This window comes from Urtica dioica, chromosome 1, assembly GCF_054948205.1.
Source record: "Urtica dioica subsp. dioica isolate 48M chromosome 1, U.dioica_male_clone48M_v1_H2, whole genome shotgun sequence".
In the NCBI taxonomy this organism is placed as follows: Eukaryota; Viridiplantae; Streptophyta; class Magnoliopsida; order Rosales; family Urticaceae; genus Urtica; species Urtica dioica.
Window position 1 is genome coordinate 17,115,948 of NC_142756.1, and position 14,700 is coordinate 17,130,647.

At 35.5% G+C, this 14,700-nt stretch overlaps 1 protein-coding gene across 6 annotated transcripts; it reads right to left on the reverse strand.

Annotated features, from left to right (window-relative positions):
* Nucleotides 1–2,064: 2,064 nt before the first annotated feature.
* On the reverse strand, nt 2,065–6,054 carry LOC149407588 (uncharacterized). Of its 6 annotated transcripts, none has more exons than XM_089614502.1 (6): nt 3,965–5,572; nt 3,705–3,839; nt 3,349–3,473; nt 3,042–3,230; nt 2,654–2,761; nt 2,065–2,340 (listed from the first exon to the last, which is right to left on the reverse strand). In XM_089614502.1, the coding sequence occupies exon 1, from the start codon at nt 5,289–5,291 to the stop codon at nt 4,398–4,400; it is 894 nt and encodes a 297-aa protein (XP_089470628.1). In that variant the 5' UTR covers nt 5,292–5,572; the 3' UTR covers nt 2,065–2,340; nt 2,654–2,761; nt 3,042–3,230; nt 3,349–3,473; nt 3,705–3,839; nt 3,965–4,397. The 6 variants fall into 6 exon arrangements, with proteins under 6 accessions (XP_089470628.1, XP_089470622.1, XP_089470638.1 ...); XM_089614496.1 differs by having other exon boundaries at nt 2,065–2,345; XM_089614512.1 differs by lacking the exon at nt 2,065–2,340 and adding an exon at nt 5,901–6,054 and having other exon boundaries at nt 3,965–5,293.
* Between the last annotated feature and the right edge of the window lie 8,646 nt (nt 6,055–14,700).

Genomic DNA, 14,700 nt, shown 5'->3' on the forward strand with positions numbered 1-14,700 from the left:
TAGCAAAAAACTATTGCCTTGACCATGACTTGATGGGATTGTATATGCGATGTTTTACTTCTTTTTTTTTCCATTTATACAATTAGTCATCGGTCATTAGATTTAAACAATGAAGCAACTACAAGAAAAAAGCATAGATTTAATTAGTGACTGTTCTTGTATGTATTTAGGTTCAAATGGCGGTTAGAGACTCAGAGAGTCTTTGAGCCTAAATTTGGTTTGTTATATTTTTTGTTGTTGCATATTTTGAACTTGAGATTCAGTCTCTCAAAACCTCGAAGATATCCTCGATAATGATCAGCCATTGTCAAAGTCCGAGAGAACCTTCGGGTTCGTTAAAAAAAACATTTTTCATCGAGGAATTTGTGTAACCTTTTTGTTAACGGGTAAAGCTTGAAAGACTCGGAGTTCACTGGATGCCGAGCCCTTGATTACTCGCACAAAAAGCCTCGTTCTTTGGGTGTATGCTGCGCGGTTTGGCTTAACATAGATAAAGTAGCTTTTGCTCCGACTCTTCCCTTGGTTAGTTCTCTCTCTCGCTCTCTCTCTCTCTCTCTCTCTCTCTCTCTCTCTCTCTCTTTGTAGGATGTAGGCATAACCTTTGCTGAAGATGTTCGACTTTTGAGACCTAATCGACTCTTCTTTAGCTGATGAATACGGTTCACGGAAAGTTAATCTCGTGCGCTTAGCTGCTTCTTTGTGTATACATCAGTCTTCGATCCGTCGCCCGACTATGAATCAGGTCAAAATCTGATTTCTTTTTCTCAAAAAGTTACTTAATTGTATTAGAGATGCATTTGAACTCTATTCTCAAACTTTGGTTTCTTGGCATGCCAGTTACGATTGTGAAGCTAATTCTTAATTTCCTTAGCTTTAATTAATTTTTTTTGGTAGCGAATTTATAGTACCATTGTTAAACCAAGATCCAAGTTCAACTACTATTGTATTTTCTAAATAAACTTTTATTAATCACGTGCGTAGCACGTGTGGAACTTAGATTCGAAATCAATGGGGATACCGTTCAGAGCTATACCATTATGACCATGGGTTGTCATGAATTTTTCCCACATTCAAGGATTGCAAGCTTTTATTTTAATTTTATATTAATTTGGTGTTTGATCAAGTCAAGATTTGGCTTAAATTTTGATTTCTTGATTAAGTTGTGTGCTCGCTAAAACTTCAGATGAAAATTAGACTTCTTTATTTAAAATGTATGATAAGGCTTATTTCAACATAGTTTTTTACTTTGCTATTAACTGAAATGTGGATTAAAATATTTATAGCCGAGATAGGCATAATTTTTCTTCTAATTTTCTAGTTCAGAACTCTGGAAGCCTGATCTTCAGCAGCTGCAACGTGTTGGTCGATAAGGAATAGAAGAGGAGATCGAGAAGAAGAGAATCAAGATCACCATAAAAAGAGTTAAGCCTTGGTCATAATCTTAATTAAATTTTCCGATTGTTTAATTATATTGACTGAGTAGTGGCACCCTCGTGGCTGTTGATCACCAGCTGGCCGGTGACCAAGATGCATGTTTTTGGTTTTTTATTTTTTGCATGTTTGTTCTCCGTTTTATTTTTCCTGGTATAATGCTTAGCATGTCTTCGAATTCCGTCGTTTAACGTGTAACGATGTGTATGTGGTATAAATAACTTTTGGCTCTGGCTTTTTTTTTGATGAATTTTTGGCTCTGGCTTAGGCTTGAATAAAAAATGTGCGAAATGATCGCCGCTGCAAAGTTCACTCTCATGTCCCCCAACTAAAATCTTGATTGTGATCACATCTAAGGTACTAAATCATATCAATTTTTGTCTACACGGTTATATCGCTTAACTTAATAATAAATTTTGCTTACAATTTTATTTTGAATAAGCAAATGGACCCGTGATAAAGTTAATAAGAAAATATTCTTGCAGTCTCATTCGGAGGGTTGCTACACATATCTAGTTGGGCACAAGGCCACAAATAGTGTGTGCTGTGATTGTGTACCCATACATTATATTTTCTTTTAAGCATTTATATTGACATATCTAGTTGGCTATGTCACAATTTGTAATTACAAGGTTTAAAAATACCAATTTAACATGGAAGATGTAAGATGAAAAACACAGCTGCATGTTGGACCTTTTATCAGACTATTACTGAACAAACCCAGCAAAAAACATGCCATTTTGAAAAAAAAAATATTTTAAATAAAAAGTGATACCAAAGTAAACTGGGATGGATGGCTTAAAAGCACATTCAAGATCAAAACTTTACCCTGTTATGAAGTAAATATCCCAAGCTATAACCAATTAAACTAAAGCCCGACCTTCCAAGAACTCGTACTCGAAGCTCCACCTTCTCTAATCACAGTTCAACAGGAAACAAACACTTTCGAGACAATTTATAACATAGAATTGAATATATCAATCATCATGTCAGCTTAATTACAGGCGAGCTCAAGTGCACAAATAAAAATTCACTTCTTCTGGGAAATTGGGTATTCAAGAACGAATTTAGTCAAATGATTGCAAGTCAACGGAAGCCAAGTTTGAACTCGTTTTCTTTTTTTTCTCTTGTTCTGCGTTTAACTTAACCAAAAACTAAGGAATGCTTTAATAAAAATAATGATAATATAAAAGTCAATTGTGAGAGTCGAGATAAGTCATACCTGAAACGAGGAATCGGAGAGAGAGCCTTCCAAGTCCCGTCGACGGTCGATCCGGTCTCCACAATTCTCTGGAAGATGGCGAGAGCGGAATCGGACGGCCAAGTTAAGCTGAAATTGGCATCGAAGCAAAGCTCTACTCTCAGAATCTTCTTTGTAAATGACCCGACCGAAAACGGGATGTAACAATATAACGAAAGACCGGTAAATTGAAGAAGCAGCCACGTAAAAGTAAAGTAACCAGATTCACTCGAGATTTCACATTGATGAAATTTGATTTCAAGAAGAACTCTCTTTCATATTGAAATTCTGTTAAATTCTTACTAAACTCGAGATTTCATGGGATAATGATAACATAAAAGTCAATCGTGAGAGTCGAGATAGCTCATACCTGAAGCGAGGAATTGGAAAGAGAGCCTTCTGACTGTAATAAAATCCATGCTGATGTGTTGAGCTCTTATTGGTTGAAAATGAAAATGAAAATGAACAGAAATGATCATTATTTAAGATATAGATATATATTAATTCGTGATATGGTATCACCTAGAAATGTCCGTACGAATTGCCAATTGCAGCTTTTCTGTAAGGAAAAAAAATTAGTGCAGAAGTTAGAGACAAAATGTTCAATGACTGGAATTCGAATCCCCTGAAACAAGTACAATATAAATAAATAAATAGATAAAAATCCATATGCTTGCCTGTTATTTCTTACTTCTGCAGCGACATCTCGATTCCGAGGCATACTAACAAGCCATTTAAGATTTTTGCGAGTCATTTCAACTGTCTCAGCTGCTATATGGAAAGCATTATCACCTTCATCATCCTGGAAAAAAATACGAGCAGAAGCGTCACAAACATGCGAGTGAAAATCATATTAATCAAGTGAGCGAAACAAATAGCCGATTGGCCTAGCATATATTCGAGGACTGCCTAAACATTCCATGTTTATCTCACAACAAAGAAACTCTGAGATTCACCCATTTCAAGACATCGATAAAAGGAATAGTCCAATTCAAACTACACAAGATGAAGAAAGAATATTAAAAATTCAGACCTGCAAATTATAATTTGCCCCAGCTGCCTGAAGCAACCCGGCACATGACTTGGCTCCTCTAGCCAATGCTACATGAAGAGGAACTGTATTTTGTTCATTCCGAATGTTCATATCAACCCCAACATCAAGAATAATCTGCTCAACAATAACAAACTCGAGGTCTGACATGTCTTGAAAACCGTGGAGAAAGAAACTTGCATTCAAAAGTTACAATAAGAAATACTTATAACATTCTTCTGAAATAGATATGTCGGGTATACCATGACCAGCTCGATATCATTAGCCATTGCAGCTGTATGAAGAGCAGTTCAACCATGTTGGGCGTCTTGAGACGTAGGATCTGCCTCAACATTAAGTAGTATCCGCATCATTTCCTTCCCCTCTGAAAACAGAACCAATACATCAAATTAAACCATCAAAAGATATCTTCGAAAGGTAAGAAGGTTATTTATGTATCTAAAACAAAATAGTGATCGATTGTGTATTCATGTATTCTTCAATGAAGAAGGTTAGAGAGTCTAACTCATACAAACCAAATCAAGCACACAGGACATAACAAACATCAGTTATGGTAATGTAAACATGGCAGCAAGTACTGCTCAAATAAATAATAATTCTCAAATTAAAAGCTCCTCAAAGGATGACTTCAACATTCAACAAATAAAAAATAAAACAAAAACAGAAAAAGAACATTCAAGCGTGAGTTATATTTTTTTGCTTTGGAGGTTGCACAAGATTATAAGCGGGTGATGAGTTGCGACTTGGAATTTGATGAGCCAAGAGGTTGAGTTCCAACTCCATTGTCTTCATCTTGGAGCGGAGATCATCCAAGATACGGTCGTGTTTGTCTTCTCCAGCAAGTAGATGCAATTTACGCCAATGTAGACGAGATTGAATGCGGCGATCCAAGATTGCGAGTTTGGATTCCACTCTCTTGTGGGTCAAGCGGAGAGCCAAGTGAGATAAGGCGTTGGGGGTCAGCTTTCGAATGATGCCTCGCGTGAGGCGCCTCTCCTTGATTTGGGCCTTGATGAGCTCAAGCTGGTGGGGTGTGAGGAACTTTGGGCCTGCCTTGACCAGCTTCTCCACGAGCCGCTTCAGCAGCACCGGCAGCATGTCCGCCTCGAACAGCTTCTCTTCGCGTTTCAACTCATTCTGTTCCTCTTCGCTGCTTATATTTCGGCTCTTGAAATTCCTCTGAGTCGCTGGCAACAGCTCGCAGAAGCCGTTGTTGAGGACGTGGCCACGTGGAATGTCGGACTCGGCGCACGCGAGGATGCTGTAGTTGGACTTGTTCCTCACGCGTAGGTAATCTGGTAGTCTCTTAGCATCATCACAATCCTGGTCATCGCTGGTTTCGGGTTGTTGGAGGTATTGTTGGAAGTGCTTGACAAGCTTGGGTTGAGACTTGAAAACGACGTGGCGGAGGTGGTCGAGGCTAGCTTCTTTGTCTGCATTCAGGAAAGGATCGAAGGAGGCCATGTCTCGGAGGAAGGTGGCGTAGGACTTGGGTGATTCGCGCTCCAGCTTCTCCAAGAACCCACCGCACTTCTTCACCGCCCATTCCATCGAATCATCGCTCGCCATTGCTGTGTGTACGGAAGAGACTGGTAATGAGGGACCCACAACAACAGCAACAAAGGAAACTCTGCTTTTTTGCCGTGAAAGAATGAACGAGAGAGGTGTACGGGTGGAAATTTTTTTTTTATAGAAATAAGCGATTTGGGTCGGATTAGGAATCCGAATTTTGGTGTTGTGACTAAATTAAATAGCCTCTAGTTAATAAAATTATAAAATAAGTAATGTCGTATAAAATCTACAAAATGTCAAAATATAATAAAATTTAAACTTATATATATATATATATATATATATATATATATATATATATATATATACATCTACTCATATGTATGTATAGAAATATACATTAATAGGTTATATAATGTCAAATCTTAGCTATTTTTGGCTAATAATAATATATTTAAGTGGATTACTATGTCAAATAAAAAAAATATTTTTTTACCCTAGAATTATTAGTTAAATTATTGGCCTCTACTCAGTTTCGTTCCTTGTCGTCAAAATACCGGTTACGAAGAGGGAAGAGGATGAAATACTGAAATCAAAAGGAAAAAAAAAGAAAAAAAAAAAAAAGAGATGTCGCGCTTCTTCTGCAGAAGCCTCTTGAACTCATACACGTCCTTCCCTTGCGAAAGACATAGCTCGATTGGCTTCCATATCCTTTTGCGCCAGCCACTGCGTGTCTGTGAAGTAATAGAATAGGAGGAAAGAAAGAAAGTAGAAGACAAGTGGAAAAGTGCACTGGATTTTCGGGAAGAAGAAGGGTGAGGCATCAGAATTTTTTTTCGTTTTTTTTTGCAGAGAAGAGGCGCATCTGGAGAGTTAGAGAGCCAACCATTACATTAGGTAAAATGAAAAGGAAATCTAATAAGCCCAACACATAGAAAAAAGCCCAAAATAATGTTGCTTAGCCCTTTATTTATAATTAGATTTTGAGCTATATGTTACTATACATACTAATATCAACAAGTGCACGAAAATAAGTTTCTCTAACTTTGTCTTTAACATAATAAAATAATAATGAAAATAAGAGGATAAATTTAAAGGGGATGAAAAACTAATTAATTAAAAAGATATAGGTATTTTTTTTTAAAAGGGTGAGAAGATAATTAATTAAAAAGCTGTAGTAATTAATTTGTACTTTTATAATTTGGAATTGATGATGTATATGCATATATATATATATATATATATATATATATATATATATTGGGGTTTTTAAAATTAATTTTTTATAGAATTTTTGTCGATATATCCGTTGGTAATCGATATATCACCGATATAATCGGTAGTCGGTATTGAAATTGTTATATAATATCCGTCGATATATCCGTCGATACTCGATATATCCGTAAAATCAGAACCTCGGTATGAATATCGGTATCGATATTTTAAACCTTGGTTTAAAGCGTTAAAAAGGCTTTGCTGATCTAACTTCTATGGCCCAGTAGCCCAATACCTTAATGTTTATCTTGGGTCCATCACGTTAGCGCATAACCAATCAATCGTTGGCACCAAAATTGATTAAATAGTATTAATAATTATTATTACTAGTCAATCTAAATTATTTAAGCAACTTTTATTCAAACGAATTACCTTTTTTGTCTTATTATTTTTCCTTTTTTAATATTTTAAATCTAATCTGATTTAGTTAGTTGAGTTTTCGCATATATATGCATTTAAGTCTAACCATTTAAAATTGCGCATGCTTAAATAAATAAATTAGAGAGTGTTTCTCTAGTTTTCCGTGAGAGAATGAACGAGAATCAGAAGTACGGGTGGGGCTTTATTTATTATAGAAAATAGGGAAATGACCTCAATTAGTAGTAGTTTTTATACTTTTGATCAAAATAGTAGCAATTATGTTTTTCGACACTTTTACTAGTAACGGTAGACTTTTATATCTACAATTGTTGCTAATTGTAAACGTGTAAGTCTACAGTTTATAACAACTGTATATTTTGATATTTACAGTTACTAGTAAAAGTGTCTAAAAACATAGTTGCTACTATATTTGTCCAAAGTATCAAAATTACTACTAATTAAGGTCGTTTCCCTAGAAAATAAGGGATTTGAGTAGGATTAGGAATCCGGACTCCTGAAGTTAGGGAATATGTTAAAAAGGCTTGTATATTTAGCCTGGATTTTGTTTTAATTTTATTAACGAGCAGCTGATCTGGGCTCCAATAGCCCACTGAATGGAGACAGCCCAACACCCCCTAACACTTTAAACTAAATAATTACGTAATTATTTAACAATGATGGGATTGTTGTTTAACAATGGGATTGCTATTTCGCTTTTAGATGTTTTTATCATCTGAATTTATTTATATCTTTGGTAAAACGATGGTTTCAAATATAAGTGATTTCTAGTTTATATCTACAGTTTTAAAGAGCCTCGTTGTGATATATTTTTTAAAGTAAAAAAGGTACAAAATAGGCATTTGAAACTTATTGATTAGCAAAATAGTTAAAGTTTTAACTTTTCAGTAAAGTAGCCGAATTTGGCGATTAAAATTTTGACTTATTGGAGACATCCAAGATTAAAATTTTGGATTCATATGGTTTTGGATCCAAAATTTTAATCTTGGATGTCTCCAATAAGTCAAAATTCAGTTTAAGCGCCCCAAAAAAAAATGGATCTTCTAAGGGCATTCCAAAGAAACTAGTTCTCTTCGACAGAGGGCAGGAAAAAATCATGTCAGATGCACCGTGACATCTTTGTTAGTGTTAACTTTTCTAGAGTTTTAGTTATCTTTATTGATTACTCTATGGTTTCAATTATTACATAGGAGTTTATCTCCAACTGTTTGATGTATTCAGTTTTTATAAATATCATAAATATTACCAATATTGTTTTTAAAAAAACATTAAACAAAGATATATAGAGCAAAATACATACAAATATATATATATATATATATATATATATATATATATAATACGTAAATATAAAAGCAAATGATTGTTTAGAATTTGAAAAATGTTATTTTCAATAGCGTCGACGTTAATACTTTAACTTAAGATCATTGGCTAGTCTAGAACAAAACACACCATGAAGATTCTGTATAAAAGAAGCAATGGCTATTCATACATGTGTCAGATTGACGTATAGCCGGTGCCGGTAGTCAAATGGCCCCTATACTAGCCATCTTTTCTTAACAACTTCTCTTCTCGATTCAACTCATTGTTTTCCTCTTCGCTGCTAATATTTCGGGTCTTGAAATTCCTCTTAGTCGCTGGCAACAGCTCGCAGAAGCCGTTGTTGAGAACGTGGTCACGTGGAATGTCGGACTCGGCGCACGCGAGGATGCTGTAGTTGGACTTGTTCCTCACGCGTAGGTAATCTGGTAGTCTGTTAGCATCATCACAATCATGGTGATCGCTGGTTTCGGGTTGTTGGAGGTATTGTTGGAAGTGCTTGAGAAGCTTGGGTTGAGGCTTGAAAACGACGTGGCGGAGGTGGTCGAGGCTAGCTTGTTTGTCTGCATTGAGGAAAGGATCGAAGGAGGCCATGTCTCGGAGGAAGGCGGCGTAGGACTTGGGTGATTCGCGCTCCAGCTTCTCCAAGAACCCACCGCACTTCTTCACCGCCCATTCCATCGCATCATCGCTCGCCATTGCTGTGTGTACGGAACAGACTAGTAATGAGGGATCCACAACAACAGCAACAAAGGAAACTCTGCTTTTTGGCCGTGAGAGAATGAACGAGAGAACTAGGGGTACGGGTGTAACTTCATTTTTTTTTATAGAAAATAAGGGATTTGGATAGGATTAGGAATCCGAATTTACGTAAATATATTTAAAAAAATTGCCTATGAAGTCATATATCATGGGCTTTCTGACAAATAAGCAGCTTATTTAAGGCCATGTATACCTAAAGCCCACTATAAAAGGAATTTTCAACGGAAGTTATTGGTTTGCTTGTTTTATATATCGGTTTGTATAAGTATCATTCTTCTATAAAAATATAATAATTTTTAATTTGTGGTATGCGTGATTTTACATCAAAATACATTCATTTATTGAGCGATGCGACTATTTAGCCATTTTAAAGTTTGGGTTTAGCAAAATAGCCCAACTTTCCAAAGTTGAGCAAAATAGCCAAAACTTGACAAAACCCCCAAAATATCCTTATACACCAAATACTCACGTTTACCCGAACAATACAATCGATGAAAAAAAACCTTAAAAATAGCTCTCGATCGATATTGGAGATTGTCGCCGTCATCGTCGTCGTCGTCGTCATCTCCGCCGATCGTCGTCGTCATCGATGTTCTCGTCTTCGTCGTCATCGATGTTCTCATCTTCGTCATCATCGATGTCCTCATCCTCGTCCTCGTCTTCGTCGATCACCATCACCATCGCCGTCCTCGTCTTCGCAGTTCTGTCTTCGTCGATGAGTACAAATTGCCGTACTCATCGTCAATAGCTCAGGATCTCGTTCTATCTCGTCGTCATCATCATCGTCATTATCGATTTCTTCATATTAGTCGCGAAGCAGGTGTTCGTGTTCGATCGCCGTCGGAGATCAAAATTCGGAGATCGTCGTCGAGTTTTTCTGCATCTTCTTCTTCTAATTTATCGCACAGTGTATTAAAATTTTTGAAAGTAAGATTAAATTTTTTGACATTTGATTCTTCTTCATTTTGTTCTTCTGATTTATCGCACAATGTATTAAATTTTTTGAAAGAAGGATTAAATTTTTTGACATCTTCTTCTTTTTCTACTTTTGGTTTATCAAAGAGTGGATTATATTTTTTGAAAGCATGATTAAATTTTTGAAAATAATTAAGGGTATATTAGTACTTTTACATTATAAGTGGCTATTTTACATCAACTTGTGAAACCTTGGCTATTTTGCTAAACACTAAGTTTGAAATGACTATTTTTTTAGAGTTGCTAGATTTAGACAATTTTAAGCCTGGACAGAGACCAAAGCTTGGTCCCTGACCCTCAGGACCCTCCATCCACTAGAACTCACTGCCATTCCTGGAAGTCTAGATTACAAAAACTTTTAATCTTTTACAAATAAATCATTAACACTAGAAGGCAAATTCAAATAATCAAATTTCGAAAAATCCTCCAAAGAATGACCGAACTTGCATAGAGCGTCCGCAACCATATTTTTTCGTGATACACGTATTTCATCTCAATATTCGTCATGGCATTCATCATGAAATTCCATCGACAACCAATAATCCATCGGTGTTTAATCCAACGAGTACTTTAGAGTCGCTCTCAATAATTTAAATGTTATGCAAAAAATTTGTTAGCATTTGGATGCTATATAAACAAACATAAATTTAGATATAAAATACAAGTATTTTAGAGTCGCTCTCAATGTTTTTTTTATGTTATCTGTTTTATGTTTTTTTTACCGTTCATCTACATATATACACAACAAGTATTATATGAATATTCGTCCAGTTTCTGTTATTATAGATGTCAAAATTATATAACATCTAATAAATAAAAATAAATAAATCATAAATTATGACTCTTCTTATGTCATTATAGTCACAAAATAAAATAAAAAATTTAAAAGAGTTATTTTTAACCTCTTTTAATTTAGGTGTTGTGACTAAATAGCCTCTAGTTAATAAAATTATAAAATAAGTAATGTAGTATAAAATCTACAAAATGTCAAAATAGAATAAAATATAAACTTATATATATATATATATATATATATATATATATATATATATCTACATCTACTCATATGTATGTATAGAAATATACATTAATAGGTTATATAATGTCAAATCTTAGCTATTTTTGGCTAATAAATATATTTAAGTTGATTACAATGTCAAATAAAAAATATTTTTTACCCTAGAATTATTAGTTAAATAACTGGCCCCTACTCAGTTTCGTTCCCGGTTCGGCCCCTGCTATGAATCATGCTTTCTATTTCCGCACTAAGGCTGTTAATTACGAAGACATGCCCTGCAAAACCAATAATACAAATACCATCCACATTACGAATATACTTCCAATCTCTCTCTGCCCATCACGAAAAGACCCATCAATGTTAAAGCTTGAGACCTCTAGATGCAGGCTCCAACAAACCCATCTAGATATATGTTTATTTGAATAATCGGTACACTGATTAGAAACATTGGTTTCACTAGCCATATGAAGATGAGCAAAGGAAATTATCAATAGACTTTTCCAGAATTTCAACATTCATGACATAATACTCAAATTACTTCTACATCTATATTTCCACAACTCCCAGAGAAGGATACAAACAGTTTGGATTTTAGTTTGAACAACTTTGCTCTTAATGTTTCATGTAATTCAATTCTTGAAAAGATGAGTAGCAGTTATTTCCTTACTTGGAAGGCAAAACATAGCTCGAAAGTGACACCAGATAGCAGTAGCAATCTCACCATTGAAGAGTAAATGAGATAAGAGTCTCAGATAGAGATTTGGCACAGCTATATTATTTTGAAACACCTAGTCTACGTATTTTATCATCAGTTTTGATAGCTTGATACCAAAGCTTCCATAGGAAGAAACACATTTTAGAAGGGACATTTGATTTCCAAAGCTTTTCATTCCAAGAGAAAGAATCATCATCCTTGAATTTATTTTAAGCAATTACAGTACATGTTAGTTGTTGCCAAAATGAATCAAGGAGTTTGTGCTTCAAATGATCAAGGATAATATTATTATGAAGACCCTCAAGTACATTCATATTAAAGTCACACACATTAAGCGCAAAAGGAAGGAGGGAAAAACCACACCAATTATCTAACCAAAAGAAACTTTTCCCTTACCGATAGACCACTAAGAATTATCCAAGAGATTGGGAACAATAATTATAATTCGTTTCCAAAGGATTGATCCTCCATTTCGAAGATCAGAGGTCCCCTTGGCATGACTAGATAGACCATATTTATCCTTCATGTAATTAGTCCACGGACTCTCCTCAGTAAGGTATTTTCATGCCATTTTTGCAAGGATTCAGCCATATCATCAGCTCGCCTAATATTTAAACCCCCAAAGGCCAAGGGTTTGCAAATCTTATGCCATGCCACCCGATAGTGTTTATTATTGTCATTATCATTCCAAAGGAATTTTGCAAAGCTTAGACTTCCAGCCAGCTAAACGCTTCCTCACAATATTGGAAATGAGAAATTCAAAATATAATGATTTCCCTTTTCCCTTTAAATAAGCCTTGTTTAGTATGAGGGAAAATAGAAAGAAGGATTGAGATGGATGAATTTTTCTATGGAAATAAATTCATCCTCTTGTTTGATAAAGAAGAAAGAAAACAAATTGAAAGGAATAGGAGAGATTTTTTTCCATGAAATCCACACAAAACAATCTCTTCTAAATTCGAAGGATTGTGAAGGATGAAAACAAAAAATGAAAGAAAATTACAAATATAATATTTAATATTCTAATTATTATACAAATATAATGATAATTTAGTAATTTTAATATACAAAACATCAATCATTCATCTCTACTATATCAAACAAAAGATGGATTTAAAAATTTATATCAAACAACTTTTTAAAAATTTATAATTCATCACTTTCATTTCTTTTCTTTTCCCTTTTATTCAATCCACCCATTCATTTTTCTCTCATTCCTGCCGAACAAAGCCAAATGAATGTCCAAGTATTTGATAGTAAAGAACAAGGCAGCAAAACCAGTAACATTCTTTATTCTTATTGATTAATTTTTAGATCTCTTAGTACTCGCAAATGCACTTTCTCGGTATCATTACCTGACCGGAAGCAAGTTTATAATCTTCATCGAACATGAGATTAATAACCATTGTAGATGACTACGTCACATGATACCCTTTCACTAAATCATTATTGACAGTGTGCTTGAGATGCCTACTCAAAATATCTTGACAAATAGGCTAGGCGATAATGGGTCTCCCTGTCTCAATCCTCTATAAGACTTAATAGAGCCAGTTTGTTGACCATTAATAAAGATAGAATATCAATTGTTACATAGTGTACGGAATATCATGGCAATAAACTTCTCAGAGAAACCATGTTTGCAAAGGGTGCGAGTAAAGAAAATACACTTAACTCAATCATATGCTTTCCATATGTCAATTTTGCCAATAAGATTACTATCACTACTACAAACTGTGGATTACACAATGGACTTTTTACAACACTACAATTAAATGTTGTGAAAATTAGATATTTTACAACGATTATTTTGAACTGTTGTGAAATATGAGTGCTTTTACAACGGTTATTATGTTCTGTTGTAAAAAAATGGACAGTCTGGACAAGGTTCGCCCTACCGTTATCTATACCGTACTGGACTTCAATTTTAGGGGTAAACAGCTTACCGGATGGGAAACCGAGGGGTATTCAGACCAAAAACAAAATCTGTACCGGCAGGAAACCTCTTACCAACGAGGAAACAAAAAAATGTAAGAAACCAAGAGGTATTTAGACAAATATTTTACAAAAATAAACATGTTTTTCATAGTTCAAACTTCAAGTGTTCATAGCAAACATAAATTGAGTTCTAAAACAAAAAGTACCATAACTAGAGTATAAATTTACTACAACACGTACGACAAAATACACTTATTATAAGTGTAGTGTCTCGGGAGTTGAGATCTGCGCGGCCTAGATGTGCGGTGTGGTTGATCATCCACATCATGTTATACTGGTACCACGTCATGGAACTAGAATATGTGTTCATCCACGTCATGTTATACTCCGACCTCTTCACTCAAAACTTGTTCAACGTTTATTCCTTTTGCCCGAGCATGAGATTCCACTAAAGGATCGAACAAGTTGTCAGCACCCTCCATGTGGACCGGATCGATCCAACGGTAAAGCTCATCGTCGCCCTCATTATCCGCGCCTGACCTATCGAAAGCCCTTTCAATGATATCAAGAGGATCGAGAGGTTCCATTTCATCAGCATATGTAAAGCGTTCTCGGTAACCCATTTCCCCTCTCAAGTGGACGATAACCTCAAATCCTCCCACCATTGAAAGGTGAAGAGGTTCCTGAGAGGTGTTCTTTTGGCTCAGAGACTTTTGAGAGCCAAGTAGTTGGTAGCGAACCTTGTCGTCCCGGGTCTCACAATTTCACCCGTACTACTCTCTCTCTCAACTTGGACAATACGGAGCCATGATTATAGATGAATTTGGTCGCCTGCCGAGCGGCTTTCACCACGTTGTCGACATTTGGCCTCTTCCCGATATCTTTGAACATCAGGTCTAGACAAAGTGCGGTGGGGTCCAATACATGTTGTACTTTCTCATTAGCTTCTTCCCCGCAGACTTGTAGCTGGATCCGTTATCGGTGACGTTCTGTACGATGTTCACGGGTCCCACTTGTTCAATCACCTCAGAGAGTATCCCGATGAGGTACTTCGCACTCTTGATCTTGTCGAACGCGTCAATTGACTT